Raw genomic sequence first — 16,013 nt, 5'->3', positions numbered from 1 at the left:
GCCCCGCCCCGGCGCGGCGCCTCACTGAAGATGGCGGCGCGGCCGGCACGGCCCGCCACAGGGATGGCGGCGCCCCGCCCCGGGCCGCCCGCTGAAAGGCGCACGGGGCGTGCCTGGCTGCGCCTATGTTTCATCTCCTGTTTCTTTGACCGCTCCCGCTCTGCTCGTCTTGACATCCCTAGAGTCAGAAGTAAAGATTTGCCCAGAGAATTACAGAGAATGAAAATCGGATTGGGAGATACAATCTTGCCTTATCACAGAAGGACAGAATTTCCTGAGTTAGAAGGGATCCTGGCTTCCCCTCTAGGTCCTTCATCCTCATCACCATCCTTTGGACACCTTCTAACAGCTTCATGTGTTTCTTATATTGTTGCACTCAAAACTGCACACAATATTCAATTGCAAAGCAATATAGCTGAAATATAAAAACACTTTCAAAGGGATTCATAAAAATTAGGCTGGTTTCCAAACCAAATTCCTTCAGAAGTCTTGAGTTTAGCATGAAAGGGTGGATGACAAAGACGACACTAATGTTCAAAGTGCTGGAAAGAGAAAACTAAGGAATTTCTCCTGAGTTGCTGCTGGTAATATATAGTAACATCAGAGGGCGGCAATTAGCAAGGAATGACTCCTCAAGCTACTCATTGCTTCAGAGACAGTGAACAGAATAAGGTGACATTTGGTGGAGATAGTTCTATCTGTGGAGGACCCTGGTATGCTGAGTGATACAACTGATAGATAAAATTTCATTAATGATCTCGATTCCAAAACAACCCTAACAAAAGTTTCCTGATCCAGGAAGAATATAAAAGCAATACAGCAGACTGTTGTGTTGCTATTCCCAGTAGCAACACAAGGTAGTATTCTCAGGACTACTTCTTGTAAGAGGTTTCTCAGTCCTTGTACTCATTTTTGTTCTCACCTATGTACATCCCTGTCAGAAACTTAGCTGTGATGGAGCTAAATAGTAATAGTAGTGTGAAATAGAAATAGAAATAGAAATAGAAATAGTAGTGTACATCTGCCTAATATGGGATTCTTGTTTATGTAGGCTCATCTTTTGGGAATTTCACATTTGGATTGGTGTTCACAGGAGAGAGCTGTGGGGAAATTCCTTCATCTGGGTTCCTTAACAGTAAATTGATACAGAAAGGCTCCTACTACCCACAGTTCAGCACAAGAACTTAATTTACATGCTGCAAACTTGCACTTGGAGAAGCTGATCTTTGTCAATGGACTTGAAAAGGAGTGTGAGTGTCCAGTCTTGCCTAGGACAAGAGCGTAAAATATTTAATTTATGAAAAGATGCCCTTATTAAAATGTGTATATATATATTTTTTAGGGCATAGAATATGTTTCAATTGAAATGCTACTCTGAAAATCAATAAAATTTGTTTCAAATATTGAGATACTGTTATTTTTCTGAAATAAAGGATTTTATTTTGAAAATATATGAAAAATGTTAAAATAAATGAACTCTTCCTGTTTCTTGATTGAAGTAATTTCTGAAGTTTAGTCTATTTGCATAGTTTTGATTTTCCTGAAACTCATTTTTTTGTTTACCTATCATTAATTACATATATTTTTCCCAGCTCAACTGAAAGTTTCAAACCTCTGTGATACCAGAAAGCTATTTTGCTTCTCTTGAATGCCTTTGATTTTACAAACTGTGAAAGATACCATTGAAAAAGTGCTGTGCCCTCACTGAAGGTGTTTGTTCTTATTTTATGTCTGCCAAAACACCAAACAAGCAAAGCTTGCACTTCCAAGCACTTAAACCAGAATTTAGAGCATGCATGCCTGCAGCCTTACCTCCGCATGCTCTAGCAGACACCTCCATACTCTTCCTTCCTAAGTGGATGTTTCCATCTCTCAAGACAGTATTCATTCAAGTCACTGGCAACAGAACACCCCTCATGCAGAATTTTACAAGTTCATGTAAGCCATTGGTCTGTGATGCCATCTAGCATCCTCTTTTCCCCACCCAGGCTATCATAGCCACATCAGTGAAAATAGTTCCACATAGTGAAAAAGTGCAAAGTAGTTGTTAGAAAAAGAAAAAATATTCTAATGTATGCCATTAAAAATTCATCTAGAGGTAGTTAAGTGTTAAAATCCAAGTACTTGCTTGTGTGACCTTTCTATTGCTGCAATTGCATCAATGGTTTCAGTGTCTTTGCAGTCATTTCTCTATAGTTAAGTTGAATTCCCTCTGAGTTTGGAAGAAAGGAAGATAAATGAGCTATTAATTACATCTCAGTAAAATCCAGCTAGACTTGTTGTGTAAGGAGAAACTTTTAAGGGAAACTATTTTATTTGAAGATAAAAAAGATTTAATTTGAAAAGAGTCTGAAGCACACAAACTTGAAAATAAAATGTATTGAACTACATAGAGCAGCATCTATTCAAACTACTTAATTGTGGCTCGTGGCATTTGTTGCATTGAAGAAGGTGACACAAAAGGGTCAGGAGAGTGGTTCTACCTTTCTTCATTCTACCTTTCTTCTAAATATTTTGTTTTCCTGTGATAAAAATACATAGATTATTTCTTCAGGTAAACTGAGTGATGGAAAAGGTTTGAACAAATGGAAGTATTATAGGTTTAACCCCAGCCAGCAGCTAAGCTTGTTTGAAAATTGAAAAATGTGTTGTGGTGGGAAGTGGCAGGAAGGAAAAGATTAAATAAACTAAGAATCTGGCTAGACTCATTATTATACTTGCACCATTCTGGTGAAGTCAACTTTCCACCAGAGTTAATGATTACTTTTATGCGTCATTCTGAGAACACTGTAGGAGAGAGGTTACTAAAGAGTCTATTTCTCAGTTCCCAAGTTTGTCCACTGCCCTCTCAAATTAAAACATCTTGTACCACATGTGTAGTCCTCCTCCATACTACAAAATAGATAAATAACTTTTTCACTTAACACATTGCATCAATGCTCTAGGGGCACTGCCAGGCCTGGCTGTGCCTGCCCAGCCTCCCTTAGCGCCCAGTACCCCTGCTACTGAAATGTCCTGCTACTCAGGACATTTCCCAAACAGCCATTGCCAAGATGTCATCGTATTTCACCCCACAATCAGAATACTCTCAATTTTCTGCTCTCCAGTTGCAGGTACCCTCTGTGAGTCCCACAAATACCTTGCAAATGCTCTTGGTCCTCTCCTAGTAAATCCACACATGTTTTAGGAGAGTACTTTTGTCACCAAGGTATATAAGGGTAGAACTCAGCACTAATGTGGGTTAAAGAATACCCACCCTTGCCAAGTGAGGCTGTACCACTTACAGCTAGAAATTAAAGATTAATCAAGCTCTGGAACAAATTAAAAGAACGAAAGGGTGAGAACCACCCCTTCAGCATAAAAATCTTGGTTATAGCTTTCATCCAAGGCCTGCTTGTGTATTTTGTATTAAACAGATACTAGAATAAGCAACCAAGATCCACATTTCTACACACTTCATATACTACTCCCCTCATCAGCTGAAGAGCATTTCCAGCATTTTTGCACACAGTTAGCATTTACTATGATATAAAAACCACTTTCATAGCAAGAGAGATCCTTAGAAGACATGCTGAATGGACTGTGGTGTTGCCATTAGGGCATTCTAAGGGCATGGGGTATAAAATTTCTTGGGCACCCAAGGGCCTGCACTTGTTCATTTTGCTCTCTGAATGCTCCAACTATTCACATAAAGTGCTCATGAACTTGTATTGCATATTTACCTCTAGGCCTGACCCATAGAGGCTGTGACTGTCACACTGCAGGTTTTCAAAGTCCTCTCTTAATTAAGGTTTACCACACTAAAGCCTTCATAAAGCATCTTCTTCTGGCAATGCCTGCTTTCATAGCCAAAGAGATGCAGATCTGCAGAAGCAAAAGTCATTAGTACGGAGGGCTGGATGTCCCCATTTGATGTATGTTCAGGTTTTCCTTCAGACTAGCCCGATCCTCTGGACTGAAAACCTGTTAGTGGCTGAAGCATGCTGAGGAACCCTCGGAGCATCAAAAACTGAAGCACCAGAATGATTACCTCTTTTCTTAAAGCTGGTGGTCACAGCAAATGTGCCCTCATCTATACTGTCTCAACACAATTTCATGGTTCAGTAAAGTAAGTTAGTGTCTCAGTAAGTCTGTGTACTTTGGAAAACACAGTAGTATATCCCTGGCCAAATGGAATTCCTAAATGAAGATTAGGTGTTGTAAATGTCTAATGATTACTTCCATCACTGAATTTGCCAGCATAATTTATACTAAATACAAACTGTTTGAAATTTTCCTTGTCGCCAAAAAGGCTGCACAACATTTATAATGGAAAAACACAATTCAAAACACTTACAGGGAAGAGGAATCAAATCAGAAGGATTTGAGGCAATCTGTAGCGGTTGGAATTATTCTATCTGCATGATACAATACATATTTTCATTGAAAATAACAACTTCACCTGACATTACTTCGTTTGAGATACCTGCAGGAAAGCATACTCCCAACCTTATCCTGGTACTGGAACATGGTGTTTTCCTGCAAACGTCAGAAAACTCTCATGAAAGCTCCTCACCTTCTCCCGTTGGAGATTATCACTACGCTCTCGGTCCCTCGGGCTTCCCTCCAGCTCGGCAGGCAGGCGAGTCTCTGCAGCCGCACAAACCCCTTTCCAGCTCGGTGGGCAGGCAGGATGCTGCAGATCCCGAGACCCCGCTCCAGCTCGACGGGCAGATGGGATCCTGCAGCTCCTCAAGACCCCCTATCCAGCTCGGTAGGCAGGAGAGAGCTGCTGCAAGCCCCAAACCCCATCCATCTCGGTGGGCAGGCGGGCTCCTGCCCCCGCCCCACCGCTGCCCTGCCGCGCCGCCCGCCCCGCGCCGGCGGGGACTCCTCATCGCGCTAAGAAGTTCGCTGCTCCACAGGTTTAAACGTGTCGTGTTCGGCGACTGCGTGGCAAAACGTGCCTTGAATTTCCAAAGGCAGCCTTTCCAAAGCTTGTTGTAACTTCCCTTGCATTTTACAAAAAGGGAGAGAAAAGGCTGCTTCTTGGTCGGAGAGGCTCAGGACCGGACCAAGACAAAGGACATCCCGCCTGGGCATCAACATCTCCCGGGCAGATTTTCAAGGAGCGGGAATCGGCGGGCAGCGGGGGAGCCTTCGCCCGCCTCGGCCGGCCGCGGCACCGCCGGTAACGGCCGGGGCGGGAGCGGCCGCAGCCCCGCCGCCCCTCCGCGCCCTGCGGCGGCCGCCGAGACCCGCGGAGCTGCAGCCGGAGGTGAGCGCAGGGGTCTCCCTTTCTCCCCCCCACCCCGGGCGCAGGAGGGTGGCGGGAGGCAGAGCCCGGCGGGGCCTCTGCCCCGGGGCAGGCGGGAGGGAGCGGCGAGGCGGCCGCGCTCCGAAGCGGAGCCGGAGGTTTTGGCAGGCAGATGGAGCCCGGCTCAGGGCCTCCCGCAGGCCCGGCCGTGCTCGGCCGCCTGCCGAAGCGCCGGGTCCGGGCCTGGCCCGCGCTGCTTTTGCCTCGTGCCGCCCGTCCCGGAGAGGAGGGGTGGCCGCGGGAGCAGGCGGTGCCATCCTTGACCGGGCCTCGCGGGTGGGTGGTGACCCTAAATTCCTCACGGACCCAGCTCCCAGAATAGAGTAAATCCGGCAAAAAGGAAAGGGAAAAAAAGATCGAAAAGGGCCGCCTCCGTCCCTCCGTACTTTTTCTGTCTCCATCGAGATGCCTGGGCGGCTTGTGCCTCTTTTCAACTTCGTGGTGCCCCTCCCATCCCTGGAAGTGTTCAAGGCCGGGTTGGATGGGGGGCTCTGAGTGACTTGGTCTACTAGAAAGTGACTCTGCCCATGGCAGCTGGTTGGAACTAGATGGTCTTTAAGGTGCATTCCAGCAAAGACCATTATATGATGCACAGATGATGTACACTGCAAGGTCGCGTTCAGTTAAAGCAGGTTTAGTTGGAGCAGCATGCAAATCTGTATGCATATTCCTGACTAGATACATTGATTGAGGAGAACAAGCCGTCCTCATGCGTGGTTTACTTTGCTGGCTTTAAATAATGTTTGTTTATTTTTTTCTAATTAAACCCATCTGTCTGTGAAAGGCCCTTATTTAACGTGTGCTTTCTCAGGCTTCTGCTTGACACACAAAGTGGTAGCTGTCAAAATTCACATGGTTTTTATGTAAAGAAATTTCTCCTATGTCAAATAGATGGACTACATATGGGCTTAGGTCTTTGGGAGTTAGATTTCATAATGTGTAATATGGCAGATCTATATTTGATATACATCAAATAAAGTTAAATAGATTTCTTTGAAGATTCGCTGGAGACTCTGTTCATGGAAAAGGAGGTGGCAAAAATGTCATTCTTGCAGGAGAAGACTGCAATGTTGCAGATATCACACAGTATCTTTTCTAAATTAAAAACAAGTGGCATGGTAAGTGATGGAAGAATCTAAATGGAACTGAACCTTGGGTATAAGTGTGACCAGTAAGCTTAAGGTTCAAGGTCTAAAAAGCAACAACCAACATAGAAATCTACATAAAACTAAGAGCTTGTAATTTGTGAGGGTTCTCATGTTGGTGCACATAGCAACATTGCTGATATTTACTGGTAGACGTGTTACTGTTTATATTGGAGAGGGCAATGTTAAAATTGCAGATGAGAGATGAGGTTCATTACAAGTTCCTAGGAGGTGAATGGAGGGAAATACTAAGGGGGAGTATGAACTATGTGGAGGAGCTGAAAGGGGACACAGAAGGTCTAAGAAGATGGTTAGGACCTACATGATCCATGAGAAGAAAGTGAGGGCTTATTTAGTGTCATGAAGAGAAGAAAAAGGAGTACTCTATTGGTGGCCTACAGTTACTTGAACAATTGTGGCAAAAATATTCAAAACATTTTTTAATCTTGGTAAGAGGAGATACTTGGTGAGACATTAAGAAAAATGTTTTCATCAGCAGGAGAGCACAGACATGCAACAGGTTGTACAGGGAGGTCATGGATTGTCTGTTCATCTTAAATGCCACAGGTGATGTGAACTAGTGTGCGGCAGAAATTTGGACTGGACAATGATCACCAGAGATCCCTTGAGAACATTTCTGTGAGTCTATAATGCATGATGTAGAGGAATGTATGGAATGGACTGTATGACCATATATATATTGTGTGGCTTTTCTTGGAGAGGTATGTATCTAGGAATGACCAAGAGGATGAGAAACTAAAATATGTGTGGAAGGGATGGAAAAATTAGGGAGGTATAAATGTGGAACATGGCAGTAAGGCAGACATAGCTAGGGACTGAAATATTAAGAAATGGTTACAGGAAGAGCAGGTTTTTGGAGAATAGTGGTAAAGATGAGTGAGGGAATAGGGTGATTGTGTATGATGGAGAAAGATGCTGCTGCTTAGAAACAGTGTTTGAAGCAACTGAGCAGGAGCAAGGGAAACACCAAACTGGGGAGTACTGGGAATTGAGATGGGGCAGGGATATAGGCAGAAGTTGTTAGTTGCATTGAAGAAAACCATGGATGGTAAAGTAGGTGATGTACGCAAGGCATGAGGTGTTTGGGATTGGTAGAATGAGACAGGAACAACAGATGTGGTGAGGTTGTGGGGTTGTATGTTGCAAGAGTGCGTCTGATGTGTGCTGATACCAGGCAGGGGTGTGTTGATTTGATGAGTGAGGACAGTGTGTGGAAGCAGCATGCAAAGTGTGTGACTGTGTTAGGTTGAGGAAGGTGTTTGAAAGCACCCAGGAGGAGGTTGGTGTGTGGGCATTGGGAGGAGTATGTTGAGTTGAGTGGGCGAGGCTGGAGAACGGCACAGGACAGCACAGGGGTAGAGGAGTGTAAGTCCTCAGAGTGAGAAAGGCTGGAGTCAGAAGCAGCACGGAGGAGGTACCGGACGGGGAGGCACATTGATGCAGTGAACGGGCGAGCAGGGTGGCATGTACAGACTTCAAAGAAGTGAAGGGAATGTGGAGAGAGGAAGCGTATACTGTGTAGCTGTGTAAGGATGCATAAGAGCGGAGCCGAGGATACGTTTGTTGATGCGAGTAGTGTGTGAAGATGGTAAAGGATGCGCTGCGGGCGGGGCAGCGGGAGCACGGGGACCCGCGGGAGAGAGCTCCTTAGCGCGCCGCTGCTGTGGAGGCGTCGCGGGAGAAGGATGCCGGGAGGGAGGACAGGATTTGTGCCGAGCTCGGAGCCGAAAGGCCGTGGGGCGGGGAGCGGCGGGGCGGGCTGGAGGCGGCACAGCCCGGCGTCACTGCCGCCTCCCCTCGCGCAGGCCGGGGCTGCTATAGCGACGCGGAGGACGCCGGCGCCGAGCGGAGCCGCAGGGACCGAGCCCGGACATGGTGAGCGCCGGGACGGGCGGGCGGGCGGCGGGGCGGGGAGTGCCGGCCGGGGCTGAGCCGTGTCTCTCTCCCGCAGCCCTTCTCCCAGCGCACCTATCACCCGCCGGCAACCGGGCCCGGCGCGGGGCCGGCGGCGTTTCCCGCATTCCAGTTCCGCGGGCGGCACGAGAACCCGGACTGGCGGCGGCTGAGCACCGTGGACGTGGAGCGAGTGGCGCGGGAGGGGGACGTGGCGGTCCTGCAGGCGCACCTGGAGCATGTCACCTTCTGCAGTGCCGAGCGGGAGTGCTGCCCGCACTGCCAGGGCCCCGCAGACCCGCTGCTGCTGAAGCTGCTGCGCCTGGCGCAGCTCTCTACCGAGTACCTGCTGCACTCCCAGGAGTACCTCAGCGGCCAGCTCGGCAGCCTGGAGGAGGCCCTGAGAGAGACACAGGCCCAGCGTGACCAGTTGGGCAAGGAGGTGGCCCAGCGCTCGCAGGAGATCCAGGTGCTTAAGGAGGAATGCCGGCGGAGGAAGAAGATGATCAGCACACAGCAGATGATGCTGGAGGCGCGAGCCAACTACCACCAGGTGAGAGGAGAGGGCCTGGTGGTCGAGTCACCACACCCACACAGTCAGCTCTGAGCCTGCTGGGATGGGCAGCAGAGCAGCCCCATTCTGCTGGGGTGCAGTTGCTTGCTGGGTGAAAGGCTGGAACTCCAAGGACCAGTGACCTTCCAAAAGGAAGTGCATTGCTGGCACTTGTTTTTCGTCTGTGTTTCAGAGAGTCCTGGGAGAATGCGACATCGTCTTTAACAAATCCTCTTTTTACTAGCAGGTGCTTTTTACTCTTAGATTTGCTTTAGATGCATCTGAAATGTCAGATACACACACATACAAAACCTGTGATAAACATGTTACACACTTTGTTGTGTTGCTGTCTTTCCTTGTCTGCCGGCTGCATGGTCAGAAAACACGCGGGGCAAATGCATCGGAACTGATGCTGAGCCGTAATGCACTGTCTGTGAGAAGTCACCATCCTGCACTGATGTTCTCCAGGCACAAAGTTTCTGCTGCTTGCATGTGTTACTCAGAGGTGACTCAGGCAAGATGGTAAAGAGCTTCAGTGAGTTAGCTCAGCTGTGATTCCACAACAATCTGTTGCTAAAGGGTCTTCCTTAAGAACCTTAATACACAGCTGTTCTGACTGACAGTGTCGTTGCACTCTGTTTTTATTGGGAGGGGCTTTTTGTCTCACTACAACAGTGTGGTGGTTTGATCTAAGTGTTTTTCAGTGTCAGTATTTTCAGGTTTCAGGAATGCAAATTTTTGCTTCAGCTGTAGTTTGAAGTCTAAAGGGTACAGTGGACACAGACTTGACATGATTTCAGGCTAGCCCTGTATGTTTAAACTTACATGCAAAGTTCAATATTTAAGACATCAGCTAAGTTGGCTCAAGTGTTTCTGTAAGGGAAAATGTACCTTATGCTCCAAGAGTAGAACTATACATGAGGCAAAGTTCATGCATTCAAGTGTTACTCTTGAGGACAATCTGCTGATACGGTATTATTAAAAAAAAACAAAAAAACCTTTATGCAACTCACAAAGCAGTTTGTCCTGTGTTGCAAAACATAAATGTGTCATTTTATGTGTAAACTTAAATAGTTCTCATACTGGGATTGCCAAATATTATCAAATTTTCCAGAAATATTTGTAGTGTGCACCTGTCTCTGTGGAAGCTGAAAAACGTGGTAGTGAACTTGTCTCATTGCTAATCTGTTCAATGGCATTTGCAGGAAAACAGAGATGGAAATCTATTTCCTATTTGTAATTTGACTTCATATAAAGTAAATTTCTGCTCTCCCCTCCCCCCTTTCATTCTTCTTTTCTCTAGAAGTTATTTAAGTTCACATGAGAAAAATGAGTTCAGGGAATGATGTTGAACAATACCTGAAGTTCCTACAGTGTTTTCAGGATTCTGAGTTTGAATGCCAAAATAAATTAAACTCTTCCCAGTGTTTGTGAATGCAGGGTAGCAGTGTGATCAGTAAACAATAGCTCTGTGGTATTTATCTGTGCCATGATCTTCGTTGCTAGATAATAGGAGCTTTTCTGGCGTTCCTGAGAGGGTAGTTCAGATTCCATCCCCTCAAAGTCTTGGATGTTTTGCAAATAAGCCTGTTTCTTGTTTACAAATAAACCTTTTTTGGCGGAGGTGCACTTTACAGCTAATGTAAACATTTTGGAATTCAGATGTAATGCCTTTAATCCAAGATCAATATAAGTTTAACCATAAATGCTACTATAAAATGGTATTGATACCTACAAGTCATAAATTTAAGTCTTGTTGGTCAGTACCTTTGTGTGATTAATACAAATTTAATTTTAAATAATATTTTTCACTTTTTTGATACTTTGTTCAGCAATCTTACATGCTCATGTACAATGTGGGCATAAAGTGCATGTTGTAGTTAACACTGAAAAGTAGTTGCAAGAAAAGTGTTGCATAATTCAAAACCTAAATATTCCCTATGTTAATCCTGTCTCCTGCAGTAAGACCTTTCTTTCACTACCAGCAAGTCAAACTGACATGAAGTTTGTGCTTGAATGGATAACATTATTTCACAGCCAATTTAGTTCTGTAAATCGTGTGCAACCTGTTACACTGTAAGCTCCCTCTTGGTTGGCAGTAATGCTTTGCTGCCATATAATATCACTTTATTTTGGTATTATATTAGGTCTTGCATTTGCTCAACAAAATTTGTCTTAATTATTCATGGCTTTAGTGTTGGCTGAAAAGTGTATTTTATAAGATACCCAACTACCAGTGGCAGCATTTTAAATATAATATGAAATTTGGGAATCTCACATAATCACAGAATCATTTAGCTTGGAAAAGACCTCTGAGATCATCAAGTCCAACCTTTGACTGATCAACACCTTGTCAACTAGACCATGGCACTAAGTGCAGTGTTCATTTATTTCTTGAACACCTCCAGGGTGGTGACTCCACCACCTCCCTTGGCAGTCCATGCCAATGTTTAACCACCCTTTTAATGAAGAAATTCCTTCTGATGTCGAGCCTGAGCCTTCCCTGTCACAGCTTGAGGCTAAGTCCTCTTGTCCTGTCATTTGTTGCCTGGGAGAAGAGGCTGACCCCTGCGTAATTACACCCTCCTTTCAGGCAGTTGTAAAGGGTGGTAAGATCTGAGCCTCCTTTTCTGCAGGCTGAACACCTCCAGCCCCCTCAGCTGTGCCTGGTAGGTCTTACCCTCCAGACCTTTCACCAGTTCTATTGCCCTTCTCTGGACGTGCTCCAGCAGCTCAATGTCCTTGTAGTGAGGGGCCCAGAACTGGACACAGGATTTGAGTTATGGCCTTACCAAGGCTGAGTATAGAGTATCAGTGCTCTGGTCCTGCTGGCCACACTACTGCTGATACAAGCCCGGATGACACGGGCCTTCTTGGCCACCTGGGCACACACTGGCTTATGTTCAGCAGCTGTTGACCAACACCCTGTGGTCCTTTTCCACTGAGCAGCTTCATAGACACTGCCCCAAGCCTGTAATGCTGCAGGGGGTTTTGTGGCTGAAGTGAAGGACCTGGTGCTTGGTCTTGCTGTACTCCGTAAAGGTGTCCTCTGTCTGTCAGTTCATCCTATCCAGATCCTTCTGCAGAGCATTCCTACCCTCCAACAGATCAACATTCCTGTTCAGTTGGTGTTGTCTGCAAATTTACCTAAGGCGCGCTCAATTGCCTCATCCAAATCATCAATAAACGTATTAAACTGGGCTGTCCCCAACACTGATCCCTGGGAACATGACAGTGACCAGATGCCAACTGGATGCGACACCACCACAATCTCTGCGCCTGGACATCCAGCCAGTTCTTAACCCAGAGAAGAGTGCACCTGTCCAAGCCATCAGCTGCCAGCTTTTCCAGGAGAATGCTGTGGTAGATGGTGCTGAAGACTTTGCTGAAGTCCAATAGGCAATATCCACAGCCTTTCCCTCACCCACTAGGGAGGTCACCTGGTAATAAAAGGATCAGGTTAGTCAGGCAGGACCTGCCTTTCCTAAACCCCTGCTGGCTGGGTCTGATTGTTTGGTTGTCGTGTATGTGATCACACTGAAGATGATCTGTTCCAGAACATTGCCAGGCAGCAAGGTTGGGCTGACAGGCCTGTAGCTCCCCGGATCCTCCTTCTGGCATTGATTATGATGACAAGATCTTGAGCCTGTTAAGCTGGTTTCTTACTGTCAGGTCACACTGATAAGTAAAAATTACTTTTTTGAGTGTCTGTGGTTTGTTAAAATGTATTGATTTGAAAAAAAAAGTATGAGATAGAGGTAATGAATGACCCTAAAGTGATGAGGGGTCCTCATACATAGTCTTAAAGTATGTTACAGAGTTGTAGATGCAGCTTCTGTCCTTGTACTACCCATCTATTTTTAATATATTCTGAACATTAGTAAAATGTACTTTGAAGGTGAACAAAAAGAGTATTTCAAAAAGGGTGGGATCCAAATTTGACTTCAAATTTATATTCAAAACTAGTAGGTCAATTATAGAAACAGTAATTGAGAGAACTATGTGCTTCAGAAGGATTCTAGGTGGCATACTAATGTAGCTACATACCTTTTCTTACAAAACTGTGTAGTGTTACTTTGTTTGAAATGTCTGAGTATTTTACGTGTCCTTTTAGTATTGCCATCTTACAACTCATATACTCAGACCCATCTTTATTGGTTTTTTCCAGCTGTGTCATGCTCTACTTTGTGGTGTTGCATGAATCTTAAGAACACCTGAGCTACTAGTTGGCTGGAGTCTGTGTATTGTGCTGAAGAGGGTTGTAATGCCTTTTCTTTATAGTTCTCTACCTACATATATGAATCATTATCTGTGGCTTATATCTGAATTTGAACTTGCTTGGCCAGAGTCTGTTCTGTTCAGTTTGTACAGTGCCTACCACAATCAGATTCTTGCTCATGACCATCACTGTGAAATGTTAAATAGCATTGACATAATAATGACTTTACAGTAATTGGGTACCATGAGAATTTTTGTTCTTATTCTTGTGAGATGCAACTTGTTAAAGTTACCTTCTTTTTACATATGAACAAAATGTAATAACCTGTTAAAAATCTTAACCACTGTATTTACCAAAAAGATGATACTAATATGTTTTTAACTGTATGGGCTTTTTTTTTTTTTTGTAGTGTCCATTTTGTGAAAAGGCTTTTATGACCTATTCCTTTTTACAAAGTCACATTCAAAGGCGTCACCCAGGAGAGTCTGAGATCGGTATGTACTTTAATGTTATCAAAAAAATTGAGAGAGGTGGTTTAGAAAAGTGCAAATACAGTGAGGTTGTGCAGTCCATGATTCTCTGTAACTTGGAAGAAAAGTTTTTACTTTTCATTTTTGAGATGCAGATCCCAGTTTGTGTGAATGCAAGTGCTGCTGACTGATACAAGGTATTGGGCAACATATGTTTCAGTCTCTGGAAAATAGTTAACAAACACCTGTGTGCCATATTTGCAGCATCTTTTCAAACTAGCATTTCTATTGAATACTTTAGCCAGCAGCACATTTCAGAACACAGTTCCTCTTTAGGCATGTGTGTTATGAAGGTATGGGTGAAATGAACAAGCTGCTCTAAGGAAAGTAAATTTTGTAAATATATAATAATTGTTAATACAGAAATAGTTCACCCTACCTGAAATCAGTTTGAATAGGATTAGGGTCTCCTGAACTAAACTGACTGTAAAATAGTGAGAAAGAACACTGTTAAGAACAGTGTGACTTCATCAATCTATGATACTCAAGGTTTACTTTACCTCTAACTTGCGTACTTTTTTCTCTCTTCACTAAAAGAATGTTTAATTTAAAAAACAATGATCTCTAAGATTATTTCATATCTAATTTCTCTCCTTCCTGGTAGGCTGCATGCTTATGATTTATTGCTCAGGACTAACAAGTATTGATAAGTAACAGTGATTAGAAACAAGTTAGGAAAAAAAGGAGCATTTGGGAGGAGAAAAAGTGGGAAGAATCTAATGAGGTCTGAAGTGTAGCTTGTCAGGCAGATGAAACAGCAGCAAGATAAGAGGGGTCTGAATAAGCAGCTGAGGAAGTGTGAACATATTGGAAGAAGAAAGAAGCTCTTGTGCACCTTACACTTGATAAAAATGATCATGTAAGATGCTGCAGAAACAGTTGAAGTAATTGTTGTATAAAAGCCTGAAATGGCTCTCTGGGGAAAATATCCCATTCAGTTATTTTTGAAATAATATTCAGATTCCCAGATGATGGGCAAGTAAATAATTGGTAAATTGATGTAATGTTTCACAGTTGAAGATTGGTTTGATTTTTGCACATTTTAACATTTTTTGTTTGATATTCCCCCAATTCTTTCCACGTAAATAATTTGTTGTGTTCTAACTGGACTCCATACAGAAGTTATTTAGAATAAACTTAATCTAAGAGATTGAATAAGTGAGGTTCACTTTGTCCTTCATACATCTTTTTATGAGCCTGTGTTGGTTAGATTCCTTTGAAATTAGGTTAGAGAATACTTTTTCATATAAATATTTCATAAACTATTTCACATGTCAGTGGTACTAGTATTTGAGGGTAAGTTAGCAGTCCAGAGAATATATGTATTTAAAAGCATCTGTGGTGAATCATGGTAGTGGGAGGGGAAATGGTCTACTTTGTGAAAATGTTACTGAAACACTAGAAATGTATTTGCAGTAAGTATTACAGTGCCAGAAATTGCAACAAACCTTCTTAAAATCTGTGTTTTTTTCAAACAGAACAGAAGAAGAAAGGAAATATAGAAAAATTGCAGGATGAGATTGAAAAACTGAAGGAGCAGTTGCAGCTCACCAAGTCCAAGTTAGAGTTTGAGCAACAAGCTAATTTGGCCAGGTTGTCTAAGGTAAAACTTACTAAGTAATGTGAATGTCTCAAAAGAATTAGCACTTTGAACTGTGTTCACTCAGCCCACAAAAGTACTGGATTTCCCAAAGTGGAACACTTTCAAGATTCAGCTGGCCAGAGTCCTGGGCCGCCTTGTCTAGTTTGTGCTGTTGTCAAGAAAGGCTGGACCAGAATATCCTGGAGGATAATCCACCCTGATAGTCTATGATGGACGATTATTTTCTTCCTTGTTTTCAGAGGAAACCCTGATCTGTAAAACATGGAGTGTTGTTTTCCATGAACTCAGCTTCAGACATCGCTTTCTTTAGTCCTTTTGTTCCCCCTTTCTTGGAAGTGTTCGGCTTCCGTTTTTAAAAGTCCTGAATGACCAAATCAAAAGCTGGAAGTTTCACTTAGGAGTGCATGCACTGTCAGAATAATGGGTCTTGGGCCTATGTGGACATGTGGAAGGTATTTTACTCATTCATTCTGTTCCTAGCTTTTGAGAAATACATCTAAAACATATTTCTCCTGCCCCCGAAGCATTGGTTTATTTATGAAGTGGAACTTGGAGTATTCATAACAGTGCAATGTAGATTTTTTGGTGCCTTAGGGGCCTCTTTTGAAGTCACTTGTCTTAGCTAAGACTCCTAAATGCAAGGGAACTTCCTGAAATGTCCTGAAGCTACAGTCTGCAGTGTTACACAGCAAGAAGCTTTCAAAACTTGTGTTTTTCTGGGATGTCAGGGAAGACAGAAATGTGTGGTGTGAC

At 43.9% G+C, this 16,013-nt stretch overlaps 1 protein-coding gene across 1 annotated transcript in view; it reads left to right on the top strand.

The window, feature by feature from the left end:
* The first annotated feature begins 7,034 nt into the window (after nucleotides 1-7,034).
* DZIP1 (DAZ interacting zinc finger protein 1) overlaps nucleotides 7,035-16,013 on the top strand; it is a 36,150-nt gene continuing 27,171 nt past the window's right edge. The window contains exons 1-5 of the mRNA XM_041423384.1: nucleotides 7,035-7,080; nucleotides 8,268-8,337; nucleotides 8,414-8,908; nucleotides 13,537-13,621; nucleotides 15,136-15,260. Of these exons, the coding sequence (XP_041279318.1) occupies nucleotides 8,335-8,337; nucleotides 8,414-8,908; nucleotides 13,537-13,621; nucleotides 15,136-15,260 (708 nt within the window). The 5' untranslated portion in view covers nucleotides 7,035-7,080; nucleotides 8,268-8,334. The remainder of the gene's footprint in view (nucleotides 7,081-8,267; nucleotides 8,338-8,413; nucleotides 8,909-13,536; nucleotides 13,622-15,135; nucleotides 15,261-16,013) is intronic.

The sequence above is a fragment of the Onychostruthus taczanowskii genome, unplaced genomic scaffold (assembly GCF_017590055.1).
Source record: "Onychostruthus taczanowskii isolate IOZ18803 unplaced genomic scaffold, ASM1759005v1 scaffold77, whole genome shotgun sequence".
Lineage (NCBI taxonomy): Eukaryota > Metazoa > Chordata > Aves > Passeriformes > Passeridae > Onychostruthus > Onychostruthus taczanowskii.
The sequence above is the reverse complement of the archived record's forward strand: the minus strand, read 5'-3'. Positions and strand labels throughout refer to the sequence as shown.